The 27,858-nt window shown below is 38.6% G+C and overlaps 1 protein-coding gene across 1 annotated transcript; it reads left to right on the top strand.

Moving 5' to 3' along the window:
* The first annotated feature begins 10,759 nt into the window (after window positions 1–10,759).
* On the top strand, window positions 10,760–24,985 carry LOC117402624 (tumor necrosis factor alpha-induced protein 3-like). The gene is made up of 9 exons (XM_034003960.3): window positions 10,760–10,992; window positions 12,563–12,890; window positions 19,558–19,748; window positions 20,162–20,303; window positions 20,699–20,869; window positions 21,166–21,349; window positions 21,843–22,777; window positions 23,169–23,407; window positions 24,132–24,985. Exons 2-9 carry the CDS (start codon window positions 12,584–12,586, stop codon window positions 24,396–24,398), a joined length of 2,436 nt encoding a protein of 811 aa, XP_033859851.2. The 5' UTR covers window positions 10,760–10,992; window positions 12,563–12,583; the 3' UTR covers window positions 24,399–24,985.
* The last annotated feature ends 2,873 nt before the right edge of the window (window positions 24,986–27,858 follow it).

The raw sequence follows: 27,858 nt of genomic DNA, 5'->3' as shown, positions 1-27,858 counted from the left end.
TTATCAGTCGTACCGATAAATATACTTTTAGAGTGGGGTATGTCGCCATATCTCCATGGACACAGGAGATCGCCACCTGGCCTCGTGGCTGCCACGACACACCGCCCAAGAGAGCTGCTTTAATTAAGGTCTGCTCACACCCGGTGTCCACTAATGCGTGGGTTGTCACCTTGCCTAAAACTGCATTAACAATACAAGGCCCCTCCCGACCATTTTCCCCGTGCTTACCCGCTCCAGGGGCGGGTTGTACTAAAGGGATCCGATCCCGGATCCGGGCTCAGATGTTGATCTTGATCCTAGTTGAGTTGTACTAAACGGATCAGTGCTCAATCTGAGCTTAAATCTGAGCTCAAACCTGATCTTGCTTTTGAGCCGGATCAGAACTTGTTCCCACTTTTGAAAAATTGAGGAACTAAACATAGATTGAAACAGAGATGATTTAACGTTTTAGAAAACATTAAGCAACAATGCATTTAAAAGTAGCTGTAACAGTACTGTATTAAGATAATATCAATTAGAAAAAAAAAACTTTGTACAATATTAGTTTAGTTTGTGTTTAGCTATATCTGACATTTCTGTTTTCGCCATATAGCTACAGAAAAGAATAGACCTGACTGCGTAATGAGGTTTCATAAATATTATTTCTACGTTTTCTGTGTTGACAAAGTCATACTGGCATTCTCATGGTATCGATTACAATTAAATCAATAATTAGATTTAACGTTGTAGTTTTTTTTTAAATGCATATAATTTTTTCCCCCCAATTCCTTTTTTCTCAATAACTTAAGCTTACCTTTTCACAGCCTCAATCTCCCCCTGTCCGTGACATTTTCCAGTTGCAGCTGTCTGTCAGCACTTGATTACATTTGCTTAAAATGTGTTGATAATTTGCCCTGAACCAACGCTGCAGCTAGATGTTTGTGTGTATGGAGGCTATACCGCTGTAAAATATCTGTGTGTCCGTCAGAAAATACACACGGCCGTGATTACAGTAAAATTTATTAAAACATTTTAGAAGTTAAAAAACAAAACCAGATACCCATATTAATATACCCATATTATATAACCTGTTTTTATAGAATTGCTAGAGTTTTAAATTATACATGTACAGTAGTTGCTTCATTTCGTTTAAATTAAACGCACTTCATTTTCTGACATTCAGATTCTAGCGCCACACACCTGGTGCCCCTGTTGGTTGCATCTAAAACAGATAGGGGAGAAGGAGGGAACATTGGTAGCAGCTATACCCCCGCTGGGGGTCAACCTTGTTTTTCATGAAGAGGAGGCAAGGTTGCCCATAGGGGCCGGAGATCTAGGAGGTCTTGGTCCCGGTGTTGTAGGTGGAGCAGAGAGAGGAGGTGGTGAGCCGCTGCTAAGGTGGACGGGAGCTGTGGCCAGGTTGGTGTGACCAGGGAGTCCTCAGAATCCTCCGCCAGTTTTATTGCTGCCTCCAGGGTGGCGGGGTTATGGTGCCGTATCCATACCTGGGTTTCGGCGCCGACCACATGGCAGAATTGCTCCACTGCTGTAGCTTCACCCATTTGCAAACCCGTTTTCTGGGCGGGGCTTAGCCAGTGCACCACGTGGTCATACAACTGCTGCGCAACCACCCTGGGGGGTGTATCTGGGGATCTTCGGTACTCCCGGAATCGTACCCTATGCGTTTTCCCCGTGATGTTTAGCCGGTGTAGGATGGCTTGTTTTACCAGGTTGTAGTAGGTGGCTTTGGTGTCCGTCATGGCCTGATACGCTGCCTGATCCTCCCCGATCAGGCAGGATCCCAGCTGGCTTGCCCAGTACATCCTGGACCATGACGCGGTTGTAGCCAGTCGCTCGAAAGCAACCAGGTAAGCCTCTGGGTCATCCTACGCCATCATTTTCAGTGCCCTCGCCTTTGGGGCCATCATCACGGGTGCTGTTATTCTCCACTAACGCCGTGTACTGCTCCTCTCTCTGTCTTCCCGCAGCCTCCCGTCTGCTGTCCAGTGCTTCAAGCAGCACTGCAAGTGATGCGTGATCCATAATCCTGTGTTCTGACACCATGTCTGGCAAAGTGGTAAGTGGTACGTGCAGGTGCAGGGGTAATGCAGTGCAGTAATGAAACACAGAGAGTTATAATCCGGTTTGAAACAGTTTTTATTTGTATCCAGGTCTGGTGACCAAATAATGATCCCCAGCAATACACAACAATGTGTAGTGCACGGAGTAAATAACAACAGGGTTGCAGTCCCAAATAATAAACACTAATATCCGTCCCACAATATACTAACAAGGTCACCAGTCGGGTGCGTGCAGTAGTGCTCGTGGTGGGTGATACAGTTTATTTCATGACAGTGGTGAAGTGCTGTTCCGGCTTTGTGCTGGCCCAAGGCGACAGCTCCGGAATCGTGTTAGCTGTCTGGTGATTCACAAACAAGACAATTACCAACAGACAAAACAAATAAACAAAAAACACTCACGATACTGTTCACAGTCCTTTGGGGTCTCTCACTGTCCTTCTAGGTTTAAAAACCACAAACCAAGCGAAGGAACCAATTACAATTCTCCGTCCCCCTTATATGCTGTCACGCATGACCCCTGGGTAAACAAATGCAGCTGCTTTTACAATCTTTGGCATTGTTTTCCTTCCGGGTCAATACATTCTTGCAACGGAGTCTCGCCTTCTTCCAGACTGACCGACTTCCCGACATGAGTAAAGAACTGTCAGGCCAGTCCGTCCAAAGAACTTGGTCTTTGCTGTTTAGCACCCTCACAGGTCGGGAGGGAGATTTACAACCAAGATTCATTATATTTCTGTCACACTGTTACATAACTTTTAACCATGCATATTTATATTGCAGGACATCTGAGTTTAATGACAATTAACTTGTTTTGTCAACATGGAAAAGTGTTTCAAACATATATTAACTAAAATAAAACGTCTTCATGAATTTATATAACCTATAAATTATGCAGCTGACTCTTTGAGCATAATGTGTGTGTTATTATCAGTAATGTGTTAGAACAGCTAATTGCTTCTGCATTTCACATCATTTATCAAGTCACTTCTCCAGCTGTGCTTGAGAATGCCATTTTACCAGACATAACATGAAAGTTCTTGGTACTGTTGTTATGTTTTGTTTTGTTGGATTTTATGTAAACACCAACTGTTGTTTTAAGAAAATACTTGTTTCATTCAGTCTATCACCAATTTGATGAGGAACAGCCTTCCGAACCAATTGGGCCAGTCGTATAGTACCAATAATTATACATTTTTACTTAGCTGCATTCCAATCTGATATTGCAATGTCATGTTATACAACATTTTGTTAAACATACTGTAACATTGAGGGACAGTGCTTAAAGAAAGGGGCTATACCAGGAACCCTGTTCAAATCCCTGCTCAGCCACTAACTCACTATGTGTGTTCCTGATGAGCAAGTCTCTTAACCTCCTTGTGCTCCGTCCTTCGGATGAGATATAAAACCCAGGTCCTATTGTAAGTGACTCTGCAGCAGCAGTTGTTGATGCATCCGTCGGGTGCGGGTGCGGCTCTCCTTCGGTCACTGGGTATGAGTGTGGCTCTCCTTTGGTCGCTGGTGATGGGTGCAGCTCTCCCTCGGTACTGTGAGAGACTAATCAATAACTACGGGAAGTGTTTGGTTGCAGTTATTGCTGCTAAAGGTGGCGTAACCAGTTATTGAGTCTAAGGGGGCGATTACTTTTTCACATGGGGGCATTGGGTGTTGCATAACTTTCTATATATATATATATATATATATATATATATATATATATATATATAGTTGTCATCAAAAGTTTACATATCTTCTATATGCAACAATGTAATTTACCAATGTACTAAGTGTTATAAATATTGATTGATACACTATACTTACACTGTAATGATATCTCTTGTGAGTATGTTGAACACTTACCAAGTTGTAGTTACAAATCTGGTGAATTAACTGAGTTATGGCAAAGGGTACCAATATTTCTGAATTAACTCCACTGACTTTCATAGAGTTGGAGTCATAAATATGTGTACCCTGGCGTTAACTCAGTTAATTCACCAGATCTACCACTTGGTAAGATGAATGAGTGTTTGACACACTTACAAGAGGTATCATTGCCGTGTAAGTATAGTGTATCAAACACTATTTATAACACTTCATACATTGGTAAATAACATTGTTGCAAATAGAGGTTATGCAAACTTTTGACGACAACTTTTGACAGTGCCTATAGTAAGTATTCACCCCTTTTGGATGTTTTCACAGTTTGTTCTGTTACAACCTGAAATCTTGATGCATTAAAATGGGATTTTTTTCGCTTTGATTTACACAACCTACTCAACACTTTCAATGTGTGAAAAAATGAGGGGGTGAAAAAACAAATCAATTAAAAATAAAAACCTGAAAAGTCTTCATTAGATAAGTATTCACCCCCTTTGCTATGACACTCCTAAATAAGCTCAGGTGCAACTGATTGCCTTCAGAATTCACACAATAAGTTAAATGGAGTCCATCTGTGTGCCATAAAAGTGGTTCACATGATTTCAGATTAAATACACCTGTCTCTGTAAGGTCCCACACTTGGGTAGTGCATTCAAAGCAAAGATACTACCATGAAGACCAAGGAGCTTTCAAAACACACAATCGAATTGCACCGAAATTGCATAGTGTATCGTGGTCTTATTGATTTGTTTTTGTAGGATATTTATTTATTTTTCCACCTGAGATTGTCACCACTAACCTTTGACCAGATACTGTGGTCTGGATCACCTGGTAGAGTTAACAGTGCCATGGGAGGATGCTGTAGATGAGGCATATAAGAGGAAGAAACTATGGTATGCTCAACTAGCCGCTGAAGCGGAACAGCGAGGATGGAGAGTCCGGGTTTACCCAGTGGAGGTGGGTTGTCGAGGATTTGTGGTACACTCTACAACCCGGTTTCTCAGGGACGTCAGATTCAGTGGCCAAGAGTTGCATCGCACAGTGAAGAACTTATCTGAAGCAGCAGAGAGGAGCAGCAACTGGCTGTGGTTGAGACGGAAAGATTCTGGTTGGGGATCTCAAGCACAATAGAAAGAAAGAAACGCTGATGTACGGGTAAGTAATCTGGGCTGAGGTGAGTGGGGGACAGAGTGGGGTGATGCTGGGATGCCAGAATCACCGTCAAGCCCTCTTAAGGTGTCGTGGGCTAGTCGACGAAACACAGAGGATGGAAGGTGCCCAGTTGAAGACCCCAGAGATGTACCCTAGTTAGCTCAATCCAGACGGTTGTCATGCTGATGCGCTGGGGAGACCGCACTGTGGTTGATCCCCGGAGCCAGCACTGCAGCTGTTGTGTGTGCTGATGCACTAGGAGGCAAGTGAGCTGATCCCTGGAGCCAACATTACACTTCAGCCATCAACACCAGGCAGAAGGATATCTACATCATCATATGGAAGGAAACGCAAATGGATGGAGACACGGATGGATCACATTAGTTTACTGTAAAACTACGTCTTAGTTGGTGCTTATCTTGGCGAGAGCCGAGCTCAAATCAGCATGAAGTTTTAACATCTACTCTCGTAATGGAAATCATCATAAGTCAGAGACTCGGGGACAGGTGCGGAATCTAACTGACCTACAGATGCACTTTCTGTATTGCTGCAAATACTTTCACTCTCTTTAGCGTTGTCTGGTGGTGCTGGGTTCTAAAATAATAATAACTTCACCGCACAGGCTACTTGTAATAAAATAATAATCATTAAAAAAAATTGAAAGGAAGGTTTCAAACTTCATTGTTATGTCATAAAGTACAGTATATTATTACTTTTAACTCAAACGATTGCAGACTGAATAATACTGAATACACTTTAAAATGGTTGTATCTATCAAACATGTGTAATAATAAGTTACCTTCCAGTTCATCTGTGAATGCGTAATTATAGCCTATAAATATGAACTTATATGGCAAAGAGCATTATGAAAGATGCACGTGTGGCATTATTTTATTATAACTTAAGTAATATTTGTTTATGATTACTGGTTAATTCCTTGTGGCAATCCTGCTTATACTGTACTTGTTTTATTTATTTATTTCAATACATACATCATCATCCTGCTCTGGCCCCTTTGAATCTGTGTCCTTGTGTTTGATAAATTCGGATAGCCAGCTCAAAAGTTCAATATATTTCGGTATTTTCCTACTTCCACCAGCGTCCCAACTCTTTCCCATCATTTTTGTTGCGTACATATTCCATTTCTCCCTACAGACTTTGATGTCTTTATCAATATTATTAGCAGAGGAATCGTACAAATGCATGTACATCCTAACCTCCTCAATTAGATTTTCTTCAAAATCGTCCATGGTTGCTGTGGGTGAGGAAGCGAGTAAAAAGTAAAAAAAAATCAATTTAAGGATTTAATCTGCACACCTATGCTGTGCGCCTCACGCATCTCAAGACACTCACCAATTATTTCTCGATTGTTCTGCGAGTAGGTTGAGTGTTGTGCGTAGTTGAAAAAAGATAGCCCTTAAGTTGTATGTGGCAAGACGCAAATGTGCGTGTTTTCTTTTATTAAATAAAACATTTAAACAAAACAAAACTCTTCACAAAACAAAAGGCGCGAGGGCCAAAACAAACAAACAATAATAATAATAACAAGTATGGTGATGATTGTTCCAACAGGAGTAGCAATTGTTTTCTTTATATTATTGTTTACCTCGTCTCTCTTGCTTTATTGGCATGACAAGCAGTCAAGTATTGCCAAAGATACAACACAATACATAAACATACATTAGAACAGGTGCAACACGGTTATATTGAGCACATCTGTTAGTGGGACTCTGGCTCTATGACAGGAATCTACACATTCTGCAGCTATTATTGCTCCCTCTCTCTTTCTCCCAGAAGAACCTGCAGTTTCTCCTCCTGGCTCTGGAGCAGGAAACCCTCTATATTATCTGCCAGTCTGAGGTAGTATCTCTCTCTCAGCTCTCTGCATCTCTCACAGTGGAGGATGAAGTGGGTCTCAGTTTCAATCTCTCCACTGTTGCACAGGGTACAGATTCTGTCTTCCCTAGGTTTCCACTGTGCTCTATACCTACCTGTTTCAATGGCTAGCTTGTGGTCACTAATCCTATATTTTGTTAGCAGGTGTTTTTGTTGTTTTTTTTTTTGTTTGTTTTTTACAAGGTTTAGATATTCGGCCAGGGTGTACTCTCTGTAGAAGTGGATTTTATTTTGGCTTTTGATCTGCTGTCTTCAGTAGAGGGTGTATTTCTCTATCAGGGCAGATCCTACAGCTTTTCTCAGTGCCCTCTGGCTGCTGGGCCCAGTGTCAGGGCTATTGTGGATGTTGATGCTGGTGTGTGTGGACAGGGATGTGATGTAGGACTGTAGCGAGGGTTTAGCTGTACTGCCCAGGGAGGATTCAAGGGCTTGGAAGTTGAGGGAGTTTGGGCTGCTATGTCTCAGGAGCCAGAACTGGGTTATTCTTTTCTGGATACGGCAACAGAGGCACTCTCTCTAGTTCTGCTCTACATCCGTTGTTGGGGCCTTCTCTGTGTAAGTGCAGTAGCTCTTTACAGAAGCACAGGTGTGTGGTTTCTGTGGGAGTCTTGTCCCACGGTGTGTACTCTGTACTCAGGGTTGGGCCCCAGACTTCACTCCCATAGAGTATGATGTTGTCAAACAGCTTCAGTAATAATTTGGTTGGGGGGGGGGGGGGGGGGGGGGGGGATTAATAATGTAGTACGCTCTGAGAGTCTTCTCCTTTAGTGTTTTGATTGCCAGTTTAAAGCTGCCTGGTGCACTTAATGTGAGTCCTAGGCAGTTGCACAAGAGGCTGTGGTCTATTTCTTTGTTATTTAAGAAGAATTACATTTTTTTTGGTTGTTTTCTGGCTTTTTTTGGAAAATCACAATTTTTGCTTTATTCAGATTAACATCCAGGGCCCATGTTTCACAGTATGTCTCCAGCAGTGTCAGGCTGTGCTGTGCTGCGCTCTCTCTCTCTCTCTCTCTCTCTCTCTCTCTCTCTCTCTCTCTCTCTCTCTCTCTCTCTCTCTCTCTCTCTCCCTCTCTCTCTCCCTCTCTCTCTCTCTCTCTGACTCTCGTTCTCCACTCCTGAACTCTCAACCCGTTGCAGCCAAAGCTGCAGGTTCTTATAGTGGTGACCGAGGGACTAACTAGCTATCAATTATCTTGTTAACCCCTTGGTCACATTTTGCATTAGTTTACTAAAGATGCGTGACTGTCAGCCAATTCAACAATTACTAGCCAACAGTCACGCATTCTCACAACAAGGTATTTTAAAATAATAACAAATAATGTCGGACCGCACCTCGCTTGTCCTGCCAAACATAATACATAATAATACAACAAAAACACATTACAAATCATAATATGCACCGGGGCGGGGAGGACCCCGTCACAGGCAGTCAATTCCACTGTCGTATCAATGATATGCCCACCACAGCCCAACTCAGTTGCTGCATTTAGTTTCCTGTGGGGGTATTTTTATACCTACAATTAATTTTAGAACATCTTTGCCTCAACCCAAATTTCATAGGAAGTGACTGGTCTAAGATTCAATACCATGACCTAACCCTTAGTACTCACCCCAGAACCGTACTGCATGCCAGTTGTGCAATACTGTTGGGAAATGACATTTATTAAGGGGATACTTTATGCCATCAACCTGTTTAATGCGCTTTTATGAGTGTTATGTATAGTTCTTTAGTGATCATCTTAGATCATTTATCTGGCCTTCTTACTACTAATATTCATAGTCATAATGTAGATGTTGTGTAAGGGTTAACTTACAAGATTAAGCTATTATTGATTTATTTTTTTTATTTTTTTAAGTGAACTGAAATAACCTCAGTCATACTAAGACAGCTCTTTTTTCTTTTCTTTAATTTCCCTTTACAAATGCAGGTAGATTATAAAAATAAAAAGGAGAGTATTCCCTTTGTTGGTAAGTGGTAAAAATATTACTGTTGGAAAGTTTTGTAAAGTCTGTGGGCAGAAGGGGTTCTGAGGGCCTGCAGTTTAAGTTGAATTCCAATATCAGTCACCTAATGCAAATGAATGAAGAGATTTAGAGGGGGGATATTTATTATACATTGCCTGTCTTTCCCCCAAAAAATAAAGTTTAAAGTGCAACCACAGTCTAGACTATTTTATTTTTTGAAGTATTTTCCTAGTATACTACACAATTGGGTTATTTATTTAAGCCAGACACAAGGAAGCTGCAGGTTTAAACACGCACTTTAATTAACAAATAAACGATACACTAAACCAAGCAAAACACATTAACAAAACAAACAGCATAAGGGCCAAAACAAAAGGTTATACTACAAAACACTCACGAACATACACATACGACAGGACAGCACGGTACAGGACACAAAATATACACCTCAGCCCTCCACCTTAACACCAACACCAACACCAACACCAACACCAACACCAACACCAACACCAACACCAACATCAGTCCTAACCATTTCTAACTAGCACCCATGATCCCCTATTTATACACCTGTGGCTGAAGCCTCAAGTAATCATTTGCTCATTTATTCAATTCACAGCTCCAGCCACATTCCCACTTGTTTTGGCAAGGAGCAATTTAACCCCCTCCCTGCCAACCCAATATTCTCCACACCAACACATACACACGTGCCATTTGCTCTGTCATACTGCCAGTTTCCGATAAGTTTTCCGTACTTATTTTGCACCACACTTTACCAATTTCCCATTGTTATAATGATTTGCCCTACTTCATTTTTCTGTCATTTACACAGTGTTTAGTGTGATTTAGTACAGTGGTGGTAAGCAGTTCCTTAAAAAAGTGTTCTCCTTGTGGTGCATCGGGAAGTCCCACCTGAAATTGTGGATGGGGTGAGGATGAAAAGACTCAGGTTATAATACAGAGACTGGAAAAAAGCTTTCTTCCCAAGTCTACAAATTGACTTCCAACAGGGAGATGCATTTCAGAATGCAAGTCAACGATTCCATTTATATAACAAATTAAACAGGCATGCAGCAAGAGACATCAATTAAATAGGGCTGCTTTAATGGTGTTATGTAATACTTTAATATGGTTTTACATTTCTCCAGATGTTGTGAGGCAAGTTGACTTTATTATACAGGCTTTATTATATGTTTATTAGGTGAGAGCCAATTAATCTTGTTCAGGAAGACTTATGCAACTTGTTGTAATTAGAAGAATATTTCTATAACTATAATATATATATATATATATATATATATATATATATATATATATATATATATATATATATATATATATATATATATATATGTACACAATTTAACAAAGTCTTGAAATTAATAATTACTGTACAGTTTACAAATAATATGTATTTTTTATTACATACTGCATTCAGGCTAATTGCTTATTTCATTAATATCAGCTCTCTGTGATGCAGCTGAAACCACATTTGAGCTTAATACAGAAACAAATAATAATTGTATACAAGGACCAAGGAATAGTTAAACAGGAAGATAGATAGGCCCTTGAGACCTGTAGAATGCAAACACAGTCTGAAACTAAAGCAACATGAATGAGAGTAGTTGTTAGCTCTGTGAGCTGTAAATGAAGCACAGTATTGCCTGCTTTCGTTCTCCACCCTTGGCTGCTACGGACGCATATTGACTGCAGCTTCTGCTTTATTGTGCAAGACTGGTGGAAAGTCCCGTGGACTGGAAATCCCCAGTTAGGGCTTTTCCGTGCGCGGTTTTTAACCTTTATTAAACTTAATTTATTTCAGTGTATTTAAAACTCGCTAGGGGTCGCAGGGTAGTAAGCGTTGTTAGCACAAACCCTTGTTAGTCAAAGTGTACATTGTTGGCTCATACATTACAAAATGTATGCGGTGGTTTAATGGCTGTTTCATACTGCTTGGGTAGCTTTTTCGTAAAAAGATATTTCTTTGGAGCCCATTATTTATGAATTGTACAGACTATTGTAGAGGACTATTTTAAGTCAACGGGTAAGTTTATTTTATTTTACTAATACAGCTGCTTAAAGGTAGGTTAAATAAGCATGCATGCATAACAATACGTTATGTTTTCGTTTTCTTTCTCTTTTATTATGTCAAGTTGTCTATTTTATTCTATAATTTTAAATTAAAACAATATCCGACACGTTTGTGTCTATAATTGTTATTGTTTAAAGTTTAGATTAGGATTATTGCACTGTCATTGTGAAATTGTTGGACTTTTATTATTAATATTTTATTTGACATGACTACTTAATTTGAAAATGTTTTGACATTACTTCGGCTAAACTGAGTTGTCATGTCAAATTGCTTTTCGAGTAGCAAGGTATTCATATTATGCAAGATAAACAATATGCTATATATAGTACACCAGTTTAAACCAGATAAACTCCATCCATATTTATAGTTCGTGTGTCGGGAGTTGAAATATTGATGGAATATACCTTTTGTAAGATGACAAATGTGTACGTGAGAATCACGTGCTATTAAAAGTAAAAGTGAATAATTGATAGTTAATGCAATTCTGTCTTGAAAAAGGTAGTTCTTCGTGTAACGATTATATTCGGATCATTGCCTTATATAAAAACATATCGAAGCAGAAATACTTCAGTATTTTGGAGAACAAATACAAATGCCAATGTACAATATTCATTTCTTATTGTTATTATTGTATTTCATATTGCATATATAAAAATAGAGTAACTGAAAAATACTACTAAAATTGTCAGCAGAATTGTGTAGGGACACATTGATTTAGACTGATAAAATCATGTGATCATCTGTGACTTCATTGTCACTGAAGGATGATGTGCAGGGTAATTTGGAGGCAGCATATTTGCAAATCCTTAAGTTGTGTAAATGTATGCCACCATTTGCATTTTTTCAGATACACAAATTCCTTTTGTAAAACTGGTCAACTACCACATTTAAGACAACACAAAGTAGTAGCCCCTAGTTTTATAAAATTCCATTCCATTCCATTCCTACTCTTCATTTCATTCGGTTTCCACAGCAACTCCTTTTATTACTGAGGAGTTTGTTTCTTTTTTAATGTCGCTTTGTTTTCACTTTGAAAAGTCTCTGAAGGTTCACTATAGCTCAGCCCTCTGCTCCATGTACGGAGCATAGGAGGACACTACAGTACTTGCAGACCAACATGAAGGAGATGAACTCTATAGCGTTATATCTTCAGATATTTCTCAGCTAAGTCTTTTAAGCGAACACAACTTGTTAAAATGTCTAATACGCTAGTTGGAAACTTGTTAGAAATTCATAAAAATTGAAATTTGCAAAATGGATTAAAAAGCCTTAGTTGCTACATCTTCAAGATCCTTCCTCCAATCATTTCAATGTTGGCATTAAAATTCTAGCATTCGATTTCCCGGCACAAACGCCCCCATCCCTCCTACCAGTAACCTACACGCAACGGTTTTAGTTTTCTATGAAGTATAAATATGAAGTGACCATGAATTTTGTTCAGTGAGCCTCGTGTTCTGATGTTTGATACCAAAACTCACAAGGGGTTTATCTGTATACTTTCTTCTCTTCTTTTTTCGAACAGGTTTAATTTATTTCAGATAAAATGTCCAGCCATCAAAGCATGCTTCCCCAGTTTTTGTTCATCAGCAACCTCTTAAAAGCTGTCAAGATAAGGGAAAGAGTCCCAAATGATGTTGTTAAGCCTTCCACTACCAACGGGATCATTCCTCACCTTAGGAGCATGCACAGGTGTACTTTGGAAATGTTCAGGATGAGCCAGTTCCCTCAGCAGTTCAGGGAAGTCATTCAGAATGCGCTCTTGGATCGGGCCATGCAAAGCTCCCTGGAGCAGGAGAAAAAACTGAACTGGTGCAGAGAAGTCAAGAAGCTGGTTCCACTCCGGACCAATGGTAAGAAAACTAGTGATGCCCTCTACAATTTAACACCTAATAAGATTCTGTAATTCCATTCAAAAGCCAGTACGGTAAACTGGTATACAGTATATAAAATTAGTATACTCACCTGACAGTTAAATCTGTTGGAATGTAAATTCCCTGAAATGACATGATAATAATATGCTCAATGTAACTCTTCAATTAGTTATCTTTGGGTTATTTTCTGAAGACTTAGGGCCCTATTCAAAACTTGTTCATCTTTTTATTAGGAAGTATATAAGACTCATACAGCTTGCTACTTCTCATTGCCCTTTTGTGTTGAATTAGTGAAAATAGTAGAGCTTTTTCACCAGAAAAAAAAAATTGGTTTTGTGGTTCACTTTTCAGTACCATTAGTGCTTCCACGATTCTTTTTTAAATACCTTTTATGAACTTTCTGGGCTACATATGCTCATCTTCTCAGGTGAATCAACATTGGGAACATACACTAATGCATTTTATGTCAGTTTCAACTCTAAGACACAATTACAAAACTTAAATGGCTAGTTAACACTTTTTAAATAAGGATCTTTTTTTAACCTATTTTTTACTTTCTGCTAGATTTTCTGTGTAATTAAAAACAAACATTGCTGGGCTTGTGAATCTACAGGAATTATTTACCTCAGCGGAAATTTGTGGTAAAGATTATTCCATGCAGTAAATTAAATGTGTGGGTCATAGGTCATATTTAATGTGCCATGCTGTAGTAATAGACAATGATCATCTAAACATGGCTCAGTATTATTGGTGCTGCTTCATTATCAGAGGACTTTTTAATTTTAGCCGCAATGACTGGATACTGATAATGTTACAGTCAACATGGTTATGCAATACCATATATGTTACTATTGCAGTGGAGGTTAGCGAATGTGGTTTAGATTCAGCTAGGGTCACACCTTGACGTCAGATTTGTTTTCTGTCACAAAAAGTTCCATCACTATTTATAGGAAAATCAATTTGTCGTCTACATCTTTTGTATTTGTTTATGTTGCATAATATTCCATTAAACTACACACCTTAACAAAATGAAATTCCAAATGATGGAATAGATTTCCACTGTCTATATTATTATTAGTATTATTTGTTTATTTAGCAGACGCCTTTATCCAAGGCAACTTACAGAGACTAGGGTGTGTGAACTATGCAGAGTCACTTACAGAGTCACTTACAACGTCTCACCCAAAAGACAGAGCACAAAGATGTTAAGTGACTTGCTCAGGGTCACACAGTGAGTCAGTGAGTGACCCAGGATTTAAACCAGGGACCTCCTGATTACAAGCGCTGTTCTTTAACCACTGGACCACGCAGCCTCCTCAGTAACTAAAGTAGTCTTCGAAATTGTTTTCATGCAAGTAGTATTTTATGCAGTTATTGTTAATGTATTTCTTAATAGTAAATTTGAACATTATGCTTTTTCTGCTGGTATGTTTTTATTTCATTCACACTATAGCTACAATGGCATACTGCAGTAAACATGTGGGTAACTGAATAAGTTGGGGAACTTTGATACTGTTTGTGTTCCCAGTAGGATATCTTGGTAAACCAAAAGGAGGCAACTGCATTTTTCACACGTGGAAGAATCATAGTTACCAGTATATCCATCATATCTTTTCCGTCTTTCACTCCCTTATTTTCAGGGGAATTCCTGTGCAGCTTCCAGTGGTCGAGGTGTACTGTATGTGTGTGACCAGTGTCTGCTGATGATACATAATTATCACTTCAAGCAGATATAGTGACTGCACAAGTACACCATACCAGTGTACCAGCTGTCTGTGATAGTCATTTGTTTAAGTTTGGGTCAAATCACACAAACTGGACACATTTTCTTTTCTTTATCAATAAATGTATAAGGTTAGGGTTCCAATTCTAAAATGTGGACCTTATTATGAATTTCAGAGATCTGGTTTAGCCAGTCTGGGAACGTCAATTACTGCAGTGTGTTATTGTAATGCAAATAAATCTGAACACAGGATATGCAATGCCATCAGAAAGAAAAGAACATTAAAAATGGGACTGACTGAAACTATGAGGTACAGCTTTCCAAGCCAGATCATTTTGTGGCTCAGTGTGTGTGCATGACTGCTGTTTTATTCCCCTTTCTGTTTCTCATAAGAACTTTTAGAGGGGATATCCAGGTTTGTTCTCATAATGATAATGACATTAAAATATAAGGGGAACTTCAGATAAGAAATACTCCAGGGTGAACCATATTTTCTTCAAATAACTTTTTTGAATGAGGGCCACTCACTGGTGTGTATTATATATATATATATATATATATATATATATATATATATATATATATATATATATATTATAAAAAGGCTATTGTTTTCTATAAAAAATAAAAAAAAAACATTAGCTAGAGAATATTTAATAAAAATCTATTGGAATGTCAATTTTTTGTATATACATGCAGTGCAAGGTAAACATACATGTTCCAGCCTATAGCATTTCTGTTTTAAAGCAAATCCACCATCCCTAAACTATACATTTTGACTAGCGTCAGAGAGTGGCTCACCAACTGTACAGTACATGTACCAATCTAAACTCCTCCTCCCAAACATATTGACACTAAAGCTACCCAAACACAGACTGAGGATTGAAACCAGAGACATGTACCAAAATATCATTAATATGTAAATAGTACCTTTGATTCCAATTGCATAATCAGGATATACGCATTGACTCCTTGGTCAGATGTCAATAAGTTATTTTGTATGTTATACTGTAAAAATGTCTAATTTTGCCTACCACTCTTTTCTGTAGCATTGTCGTTGAACTTGGCTAGGCAACATTGCTTTGGCATAACTTTGATAACATAGAAGATACTACAGGAGAAGAGGTTAAAATCTCAGCTGGAAGTTACACCATAGTCCCATAGAACCAATGTTAAAGCCAGGTTGCTTAGTCATGTTTCAAGTACTAGAAAGAGGTGTAGACAAGCATCAAATGATTATCTTTTATGAAGGGCAATATTGTCAAATATCAATTGATAAAAACATTTTTCACGCCAGCCATGCATTCTGTCTCAAGAAAAAATACAAATAAAATAAAATATATTTTTACTTATATTGTTTTGATTGCTACATATAATTATTGTGTATAGAAAAGCCTATTGGCTTCTCTCTCCCTTTGGTAAAATAAAATAAAAAAAATTAAAAACATTATAAATTAACAATTAAAAAAAAACAATGTAGATAAATTCGTTTTTGCATAGATTCTTCTCGTTTTTATCTCCAAGAGTATATTACTGATGGCCTTCAAAAGGAAGTAAAACCATGGAAAACAAAACAGGCCACCAACTGTCATATTCAAACAAAAATAAAGGGGCTTTCAAGCCAATAAAGTTGCCTTGTGATATTTTCTTTCACTTTCTTTACAGAAACAATTTGTCTAAACAGCAGGGAATATACTGATATTTATTCAAAATAGATACAAATAAGAAGCTTGCTCCTGAACTAGATTTGCACAGCCACTTGAGATGATAGTTGGTGGATTATCTGAATATTTTATCCATCTGCTGAGTTTTAGGGTAATTCTTTAATTATGACACAAGAAATATAGGCCTATATACGTGCATATATGCAGAAATTCAATTTGATTCTGTATGTTTTTTCACCGCCACTGCATTTGAGGACATGAGAATATAGAAGATGAGGAAGGGAGTAGGTGTCGTATCAAAATTGAAGCTTCCCCTTTTTTTTAAAAAAAAAAAAGAAAAAAATAATTCCAGTGTTTATTGGCCCCTGAGATCTCGCTTGTATAATGAATAGGCATTCCAACAGAGCTGAGCCACGCCTAACTGGAAAGTCCAGTGAGATTAGGAAAAAAAAGTACAATGGCTACCACCCAACTCTTAGTCAGAGAACCACAAGCTGGGAATTTCCTTTTTTAGTGCACAGGGTATTTCAGATGAACTATTCTCAACCAGTATTGCATGTCTTGTGCTTTGATAAATAGACTGATTGCTCAAGAAAGAAAGAATGCAGTTTGTTTTGCATTATACAATTAGGCACAATCAAAAATAGCAGCAGTCCACTGTGCATTAGGGCTGGCTGCTATAACTCAAAGTTCGCTTGGGTTTTGTGCAATGTTTTTAGCAGGTTTGCAAATGTACATGACTCAAATAACTACATTGTTTTGCTAGCCTGCTTTTTTTTTTAACTGAGATTAAATTACAATTATAAATAAATGCATGCATTGCAGAGCCAGTCAGACATGTTTGTATGTATATCCTGGCTTTGAGGTGCAATATACAATTTGCTATCTGAAATGTTAAGCTAGATTTTTGTTACTTAATTTCAAAACACTACCGATCAAGCACAATTAATCTAAGTAGGGTAACAGTGATTGTTTAAAAAACAGAAAAGCAACAGCTTAGAGTTACAGCACAGACCTTTAAATAGAAGAAGCAAACAAACAAACACACACACACACACACAAAAACATTTTATTTAAGGTGTGAAAAGTTAAATCTAGACTAAACATTGCCAGGTACCTGTCTCTAGGCATTGCAGAGCACAACATTTTCAAGAGCTGTTTTCTGGACGCACAGAGATAATTTGTAGGTTTAACAATTGACATTAACAGGATTTCATATTTCATATTTCAATTAACAGGATTTCAATTTTCTGGGAATTCATAGTATTCATAGTTCTGTTGACTTCTGGGGCCACATTCACAAAATATCACCGAACAGCATCTAAAAAGAAAGTTAAAGTCGATGTTAAAAAACCTTAATTAGTCAGGAGGTTAAATGAATAGCTCCGTCATTCACCTTTGTTGTTTATTGCTAGTTCTGTAACACAGGCATTTTGTTTTACCTTTTACAAACAAATAATGGAAATGTAGCAGGGTAAATGCTTTGTGAAAATGGACCCTAAACTTTAATAAACAATATATAGGGAGTTTTCTAGAATCCTCTTGTTGCAGAGACACTTAACACTGGAACCACAGTGCTTTGGAAGCCTTGTGAAGAGTAATTCATTTTGCTGAGAGAAGTATTATTATCTTTTCAGAGGCCTCCTTAAGTTCCTGTTTTAAGTGGTTTACAAAGTCAATTGTATGTATACATTAAACAGCTGCAGCAAAGCTGGAAATCCCCAGTAAAACTGCTTTGGTGTAGTTTGCTGTCTGTCTGCTTTTGACAGGGGTCTTTGACTTTGATAGCTTTATTGCATGCAGTGCTATTTTGCAAGACTGGAAACTTGTTAATGTTAAGTAAAACTAGACAATACATTTTCACAGATGATTTTTTGGGAAAGTAAAGAACAAAAAAAAAACAGCAATGTCCTGAACCATTGTATAGGAGATTTTCCAGGATATATCCATACTCAGGAACTATCGTACCAGTTACACACATTGTTTTTTGAAAAGAAGAATAACTTGCCTAATACACAATAAATGATTGTTTACTGCAACCACTAGGGGTGCAACAATTAATCGATGCATTGATTATTGATCATCTGTCCTTAAATTTCCCAAGCTTTGATTACATATTGGTGAATCGATGCATCAAATTAAAACCCAGTTTGAAGTCTCCTGTTGCAGGTTTGCATTAAAACCTTGAGTGTATGAGAGTGCGCTTCTTTTAGTGCTCGTACGGTAGATTAGCGAGTTGCTAGGATACACACTTTAGGCCTCTACATTCGCGTTGGACAAGACAAATCAGACGCCATCTTTAAACTTCAGTCTTCAGGATGTTGTTTAACATTATGGGATGTGATAAACAATAAAAGAAAAAGAAAAAGTTAAAAAAGTCAATAAAAGTAAGAAACATGACCTTAAAATTTGTTAACTTGCTCAAGTGGACATACATAGAATTTCAAACAAATGGGGAAAAAAGAAGAATTTGGCAATAGGCAAATACATTTCTGCTAATATACCCTATGGTACCCAATACCCTGAAGTTCCACTGAGGTGAAATAACCATAATATATGTCATTTTTGGCCATAACTTATAAGCAGAATGCCATCTTACCCTTTATAATGAATCCAGGAGCAAGACTGCCATATTCATATGGAAGCACCCAGTGGTGTGCAACAAGGTCCTAGGACTACCACCACTTCTCATAGAGAAGTGTGATATCATTAGCTGCTCGACATGGCTTTAGAAATCTTACATTTTCTCCAGACCCTTACTGTAAAAAGGGGTATTTATATTCTGTTTCATATACTTTTCCTAACTGACAAATAAGCCAGTCATTGTGAAGTCAATATCTGACAAGCTGTTAATCATTGAAAGACCACCAATAAACTTGTACTCCAGTTAACGCCTGTCATGTACTCATGACTGTATAGCAGTCAAAATCAGTACACTAGTTGTGGGTGAGCCATTTGGGTTTCTAAAGTTTGAACTGTTCTTCCTTTAATACTGTTACTGTTACAAAGTCACAACAAATAATTTCAAAAAAACATGGAGTACTCTAGAAAAAAAAAATATCAACAGCAAAACTGTGATCTTATTTTGTTATGTTTCTATGGGAATGAAAATGTTTATACAGGCTTGGTTATTTCCCCTTTTAAATAAGAATCTGAAAAGGCAAAAAGCCCTTGAGCCCTTGATGCTGATCAATTGCATTCATAAACTTATAGGCTTTTCTTTTCCCTTCTAATAAAAGGTTCTCTGTGTCGTCCATAGGTGATGGAAACTGTCTACTTCATGCCACTTTGCAGTACATGCTCGGGGTCCAAGACACAGACCTCGTCCTTCGGAAAGCACTTTACAGCGCTCTGAAAGAAACGGACACACGTAACTTTAAAATACGTTTTCAGGCTGAGTCTCTACAGTCACAAGAGTTTACACAGACAGGTCTCCGCTACAACACAATGGTAAGTTTGATCAAAGTAGAATAAAAAGATAAGATTCTAATCTTTGCAAGCCCCTTTTTTAGTTACAAAATATGTGTTCATTGAGAAATTAAAAACTTTTAAATACAGGAGGGTACGAAACCTGTGGATTATTTGAGGCCTATTGACTGGCTTTCAGTTACAACATTTGCAAATAACTGGAGATGACAACTGTAGACTTTATTACCATAATACTTTTGTTGTTATTTTATTTATTTACTTTTTATTCTATTTTATTTGCACCCCAAGTTTCTGAATTAATCAAAGAAACCACAGTAAAGAAATCCACAGTTTCAGAAGAAACAGTAGAATTAGACAACAATAAGATTGAAGAGAGTTTTCAAAGAATGTTCTTAGATATGCAGATTTGACCCATATATTATTTTCCATAACAGAACTGGGAGGAAGAATGGGAAAAGCTAGTTGAAATGGCATCACCAGCATCAAGCCGCAATGGTCTACAGTACCATTCCCTGGAGGATATTCATATATTTGTTCTGGCCAACATCATTCGGAGACCAATCATTGTAATTGCAGGTACAGCACCCCTTAATAATCTGCACACATCAGATATACAGTGTTGCATTTTATTGCATAGTGTGGATAGGTCTTCAGGTCGTTTTGTGGTCCAAGTTTCAATTCTCTTCTATCTATGCTACAAAACAGAAACCACCACAGACAAGGAAAATAAGCTTCCTGTGTGACAGATCATTTTTTGTAATCCATCACTCCGGATTACTCCTGTTGTTTCAAAGCTAGAGGTCAGCTTCTAGGGGGTAAACTAATGCAATTATGTTTCAGCCAACAAATGCTTAACCTGTGGGCACAAAGAACGTTTCTGTATATTGTGTGTAAAACATGAATGTCATCTTGTCTGTACATCTATGTAAGTGATATATACTTAAACGTAATGTGCTACCTTTGCTTAACAGATCAGGTGTTGAGAAGCATGAAGTCTGGCTCAACCTTTTCTCCCCTGAACGTTGGAGGAATTTACTTGCCGTTGCACTGGCCACCCAGACAATGTTACAGATATCCCATAGTCCTTGGCTATGACTCGCAACATTTTACACCTCTTATCACTATTAAAGACAGTGGACCAGGTAAGAACGTTTCAAAAGCCCTATCAAAAAATTGGTTTAATCTAGCAAATGTACCAAATTGTCTCCTTTTTGCTATCTGGTTCATTGGTTGTTCTGTTGTTTTATAGCTGTTAGTAGAAATATGTGGATGGTATGTGGTGTGTGGTTCATACCAAAAAGCAACAACATATCCAGTGACACCGGAAGTGACATCACATCCAGAATAACTTTTTCTTTTATTCCCTTTGAGGTCAGACCTGTGAGGTAATTACCTGTTTAAGTCATTAACAACATGTTTTTGTTTCCTTTCGACATAGAAATCCGCGCTGTACCATTAGCATGCCAAGGAAGAGGCACATTTGAAGATTTAAAAATTCACTTTCTGAATCAGTCCGAACAGCGTGAGAAAGACAAACTACTAAATGACTACATGATGTTGATTGAAATACCAGTCCAAGGATTTGGTTATGATACAACAACTCACATTATCAAGGCTGCAAGGTATGTTTTGCACAGTTAGTGGTGTGTGTGTGTGTGTGTGAGTGGTTGAATGTGTGGATGTGTGGAGGGCGCATCAGATCTCTTTAACATTTTTAGAAAATCAAAGGCCACAAAGATTACTAGCAACAGAAACCACATTTTCAGTCAGTGCATTTGGCACAACAGAGACAAAAATCAAGAAAGTGTGATGAGTAACATTGTGTTGGGGCAGTGGTAATGGATTACAGATTTTATAGCCCACTGGCAGTAATAATAAAATGTTGAGTAATGGGAAATCATGTTCCAATTATGTATATGTCAATTGTACATTATTGTACAGTATAGATTTCTACTGTAGACTTATTTTTGTGACTGTGGCCCATAGTTAAGCATCATAATTACAAATTCATTTTATCCAAATTGCCTCAGGGCGTTCAGATAAAGGTGTCGCAGTAAAAAACTTAAGTTTGGATAAAGGAAGTATCATTTTCTTTTTTCCTCCTTGCATCTTCAGACTCGATGAAGGTAACTTGCCAGAGGATGTGAACCTAATGGATGATTACCTGCATGTGGTCGACCACGAATACAAGCAGTGGCGGGACAATTCGGAGCACGGTAGACAGCCCTGCTACAGAGACCCACAGCACTTCTCTATGTCCCAGCTGTCCCTCATTGAAATTAAATGCGACACAAACAGGTGTCCATACTACATTTCCATGGACACTAGGCCTTACTGCCATGAGTGCTTTGAACGGAGGACGTCAAATGGGAAGCCAGAAGTCAAACCCAGAAGTCAGAATCCCCAGGCTGGAACAGAGTCTCAGAAAGGGAACAGACCTGGCTCTTCAAAGCTCGTCGGTTTTGTTGCTCCTGGACTTACTAATGAGACTTCACTGTCCTGTTCTCAAGAGGCTCCTCCAATGACCCAGAGTGTCTGCTTCTTTAGTGAAATGCATGCGATGAAGTGCAAGACCCCAGAGTGTCTATTCACATTAAATGTGCAGCACAATGGACTTTGTGAGCGCTGCTTTATGGCCAGGCAATCCAATCAAGTTCCTAACCAGGAGGAGCCTTTCATTCCTTGTGTCCTACCACCAGTGGATTGGACTGGGCAAGGTGGTGGTCACGAGGGAACACGGTGCAACATCTGCCAGCTGGATGTCAACCGGACTTTCAATGGCATGTGTGCATCGTGTATGGAAAGGCATGGCAATGAGAGGTCAATTAATTTGCATCACCAAAGATCCAGGTTAGACCCTAGTCAAACAGCAAGGGGGTGGCCTCAGCAGTCTGGAACGTGGGTCTCAAGCACTGGAACTGAAAACTCTGGTTTCCCAGCACAAAGCCCTGTAGCACCAAAGTGCAAAAAATCTGGTTGCAAGTTTTATGGGACCATGGAAAACCTTGGGTTCTGCTCCATGTGTTTTACCCAATATCAAGTAAATCATGGTAAGATTAAAGTTTGCTTTAGTAATTTAGTGAAGGTTTATAATATATATATATATGTGTGTGTGTGTGTGTGTGTGTGTGTGTGTGTGTGTGTGTGTGTGTGTGTTTTATTCTTTCTGTGGTTCTTTTCATTAAACTAAATAGTAGAATTCAATATTTGGGTTTAAAGTGGCTCTTTTAAATGTTATTACTGCTTTCTGAATGTAAATTATTTATGAACATAGTGTAAAATCTATTATATCCATCAGAATGCTAAGTTGTGCTAGTCCAAAGAATATTCTGGATCTATTACCCTTTTAGAATAACTCTTGCAGTGTTGTTTTTATAACAGAATAACAGTAATAATTTTGATTACAGTAACATTCACACATATTTATTATTTGGTTTGTAGAAAGTGAAGCCCTGCTGTCTCCCCGAAGGAACCCTCCTCTTGCCACTCCCTCATCTGGATACCCCTGCACTGCTGCTGCTGCTGCTTTCCAAAACACCTCCCGCTGCCTGCACCAGCTTTGCACCAACCTGGGCAACTCTATGTTCGAAGGGTACTGCCAGAAGTGCTTTCTGAAAGAGCAGGGACAACGATTAAATGAAGCAAGACGGGCAGAAGAGCCATCTTCTCCTTTACTTGAGGTGAGTAGCTTTTCAAGGGACAAACTGCTCATTTTATAAATTTGATTTATTTGGAAATTAATTATGACAACTCTAAAGAAATTAAATGGCCTCTTTTACCAGACCACCCCACTATCATTTTACTTCCAACTGTTCTCGTTATCTATTTTAGTACAGTGGTGTATTTACATTTTAAAGAAGTTAAATGGGGACCACAATAAGTGTCCTGGATGGATGTGGTATAACAAAACATTAATGTTACAAGATGATACACATTCTACATTGGTCTGAATATAATATGCCTATGTACCGGCCTTGAGCGTCATGTAATAAGGTAAATAGATCATTAATGAAGGACTGTTTTTAGGCCAAACATTAGTGACATGCAGCAGAACATCTATGCAAAAAAAACATAGTTCACATTCCGTATAACGCCTTCATCCCAATGATCTTGTTTACAGTTGATCTTTATGTAACAGTGGGCTTCGGGCCCAATTCACAAGATTTACAATCTTTGATTTTGTTCTGTAGGTTCTAGAATTCAGTATTTTACACAATAGAACACCTGCAAAATAATCATGAGTGTACTGCAATTCTGTGCATTTACCACAATGATTGTGTACTGTATGTATACAGCCATGTACTACCGTGTTTCTTCAGAGTAATACACTGGTATTATAATGGTATATTTGGATACAATTCAAACTGTTATTTACATCATTGTGTTTTTTATGTATTTATTTAGCGATCAGCACCTCAAAGTCAGGCACACAACCGTCTACAAAGTCCACAGTGGTTAAAATGTGCCAGGAATAGCTGCAACAACATTGTATCAAGCTGGGAGGAGCTGTGTGCAGGGTGCCAGCGGAGTGGCACAAGGGCTAGAGGACTGGCAGCAGGAGAGGCACCAAAACAATACTGCAGGGCCCAAGGTTGTGACCACTACTCCAACCAGGACAAAGATGGTTACTGCAATGAGTGTGACCTGTTCCGACAGATTTATAGGGAGTAACTGAAAGTGATGCATAAAAGATTTGGGAAGCTGGTGCTAAGAAAAAAACACATCACTTGACATAAAGTGTTTATGACTTATCACACCACAGGGCCAGGGCCACCCCAATAAGCCAAACTTATATATATATATATATATATATATATATATATGGCAGCCTATTTTTAAGCACTTTTAAAAAAAGAGTAAGAAGAAAATACTTTCATGTCTACGGAAGGAGCTGACAAAGCAACATTACACAAAACTTCAATAAGCTGTTATGTAAATGTAAGTAGTGTATAAATATAAATGAATAGGCTATAATGTATTGTTAAACAATGTCATATACCTCCAAGTAAGCCTGCTTGCATAGTTCCTGTGTGTCGAAAGATGGACTGGTTTTGTCACCAGGCCTGAGAAATTAAGAATTGTGTGTTATCTGACAATTTAACTTTTTTGTAATATTCAAAAAACTTTCAGTTGATTATAGCTACTTCTGCTTGTTTTTACGAATGTATTTATGAATCTGAAAATTATTTTATCTGAATATATGTTGTATAATAACTAATTTATATTTTACATAATATGCAATAAATTATTTTACATAATTCTGATAACGTGGCTGTTATTTTTATGTTAAAATGGATAATGTTTACTGAAAACCATTTCGACACAATTATTTGGAAAGGTTTTTAAAAAAGCACCAGGTCATTCAGATTAAAATTATATTGATTTAAGTAACAGATATTTAGGTACCATTACTGTACTTTGTATTATATATAATTCACTTTCTTTAGAGTAAGTAGCGGGGTTCCGAAAAATGTATACATCCCAAAGTGTTGCTACAACTGTTTAAATAATGTACCTGTAATTTCTCTTTTCATTGTTGACATCCTGACAACTTTTTACACTTTAACCCTGTGCGGTCCTATGTCGGACCTGGTCCAACATTACAGTTTTCCCTTTCCTCATCAAAAAGACGTAAAGCACAGGTCTCTAGTCGTTTTTTCGCCGGAAAAAGTCGAGAAAACTATTCAACAGACCTATAGGAGCCGAGAGAAGGGGGGGGGGGGGGCGGATCTGAGCAATACACACACATAGCCCCAGCACCACAGAGATAACATGGCCATAAACAAACAAGATAGCTGCTTCCGCATCCAGCGCTCAAAGAATATCACGGACATTTACAGAGCTTTTTGAGATGTTACAGTAATAAAATAATGACTTGGATCGCATTATTGAGGAGTTTGGTGATAAAACAAGTGATCAGGAGATGATTTATCAGTATGCACGACTATGAAGAGGAATGTGAAAAATACAGTGAACGAGGGGTGGGGCGGGGCTGGAGATGCAGTACTGAGTGTCATGTTGATATACAGTTCCCTTTAAACCTGTTTTACTGTGAATAAAATTACTTTTAAACAGTATGTGTAAAATAAACAGCTTGTGTGAAAATAAATTAGACCTGACGCGCCTGACAGGTGCTGAATAAATGGACCGCAAAGGGTTAAAAGTGAACTATAAAGTGGATAGCCACAAAAAGAGTGTTTTGGCAACACAGCAGATGATGGTCAAGTCAAAGGAGCTGGATTCATGTTTGAGAAAAGCACTGATAGCAAACTACAACAAAGGAAATGGCTACAGAACAGTATCAAAGAAATATGGAATACCAAAATCCACAATCAGTAATAATCAAGACGTACCACAGAACAAATTAAACTGAAATGCTTGAAAGAAGTGAACATCTAATGAAAATTATAGGTACAGCAGGTAGGAGAATCATAAGAGCAGGCCAAGGACTTGGCAAGGTCAGAAGCACACAGAGATGGACGAGATTTGTTGGTCAGCGGTCTAAGGGGCAAGTGGCAGTAGTTGATTTCAACAATAGGTTGGAGACATCAGTAATGAAGAGAGGAAAGAAGGAAGAGAGAGCAGGAGGGGCAATCGGAGGGGAGTCAAGGTGGTCAAGTACTATACTGGGTTTGTGGGAGGAGAGTGTAGAATAAATGGTGTTGATTTTGTTCCGAAAGAGGAGGATGAATGGGAGATGGATTTATCTGTGGCTGGATGCAGGATTTGATCAATGGTTTTGAAGAGAATATTTGGTTTAGCGTGTCCCACAGATATGATTTCTGAGAAGTACTTCACCCTGGAAGCAGCGAGCACACGCCTGTAGCTACTGAGGTGATCGGTCCAGATTTCTCTGTGAACTGTCAGTCCGGACGACCTCCATTTGCACTCAGACTTGCAGCAGGCAGACTTAAGCAGTTGAAGTTCAAGGGTATACCACGGACAGTTGCGATGTTTCTTCACTGTTCTGGTTGTAAACAGGGCTACTGTGTCGATGATCTGAGTAAGGGTGGCGTTGTAGAGGGTTAGTGCACCATCGACCGAAGAAGGGAGAGTACCAGTCAGAGGGGAAGAAGAGACACATTCTGAGAGTATTATAGGATTTAGCAGATTTTTAGCACAGAAGGAAATAACAGTATTAGTAGTAGCTGAAGGTACGGGAAGATTAATATTGGCAGTGATTAAGAAATGGTCAGAGAGAGAGATATCTGAGACTGAGAGATTGGAGATTTCAAGACCCCTGGTGATGAGCAGATCCAGGGTGTGTCCATGGGTGTGAGTGGGGACGCTGACAGATTGAGATAGTCCAAGACAGTCCAGGAGCGTGACAAAGTCGGTCACTAGAGGGGAAGAAGGCAAATCGACATGGATGTTGAAATCACCTAGGAGTAGAATTTTGTCAGTTGAAGTGCAGATTAGGGTTAGATTTAACCAGCAGCACGGATTACAGCCAGCGAGTAAAAGCACACTTATCATCAGGTACAATCACAAACTGAGTACAAGATGATGAAAGTACTGATACAGTTGGGTGCCATATAGTCTAGTATAGTCGAGAGTTGTGAGGTTTACAGATGCTGTCTGAACAGGTGTGTCTTGAGGAGGCGCTGAAAGGTGGTCAGGGATTGAGCAGTCCTGATATCCATGGATAGGCAAGTACAAGAGAGGCAGAGTATCATGGGAGAAATAAGGAAGGGAAAAGACAAGGCAAGAAGCAGAGTTTTGAATGAGCTGGAGTGGATGGATAGCGGAAGCAGGGAGGCCTGCCAGGAGGGAGTTATTATTGTTATTATTATTATTATTTATTTCTTAGAAGACACCCTTACCCAGGGCAACTTACAGTTGTATACAAAAAAATACATATGAAGAATTACAGTACAATTAAGAGCAAGATACAAAATACAATGACTTCAGTCCTAATAAGAGCAAATACAAAACGCAGTACAATTTGATATAGGGGCAGTTCAAGAGCAGGTAACAGTGTTGATAGTTACATCAGGGTTAGATACGAGTGCAAGTGAAATACAAAATACTACAGATTGGGTTAAGTGCAGGATTAAATACAGTAAAATAGGGAGCAGATAAGTGCAAGTTAAAGTGCATTAAGGGCAGAGTGCTGTATTGTTCAGAAGGG

Source organism: Acipenser ruthenus, chromosome 5, assembly GCF_902713425.1.
Source record: "Acipenser ruthenus chromosome 5, fAciRut3.2 maternal haplotype, whole genome shotgun sequence".
Lineage (NCBI taxonomy): Eukaryota > Metazoa > Chordata > Actinopteri > Acipenseriformes > Acipenseridae > Acipenser > Acipenser ruthenus.
Note: the sequence above shows the minus strand (reverse complement) of the source record. Positions and strands in the feature narration are given on the sequence as shown.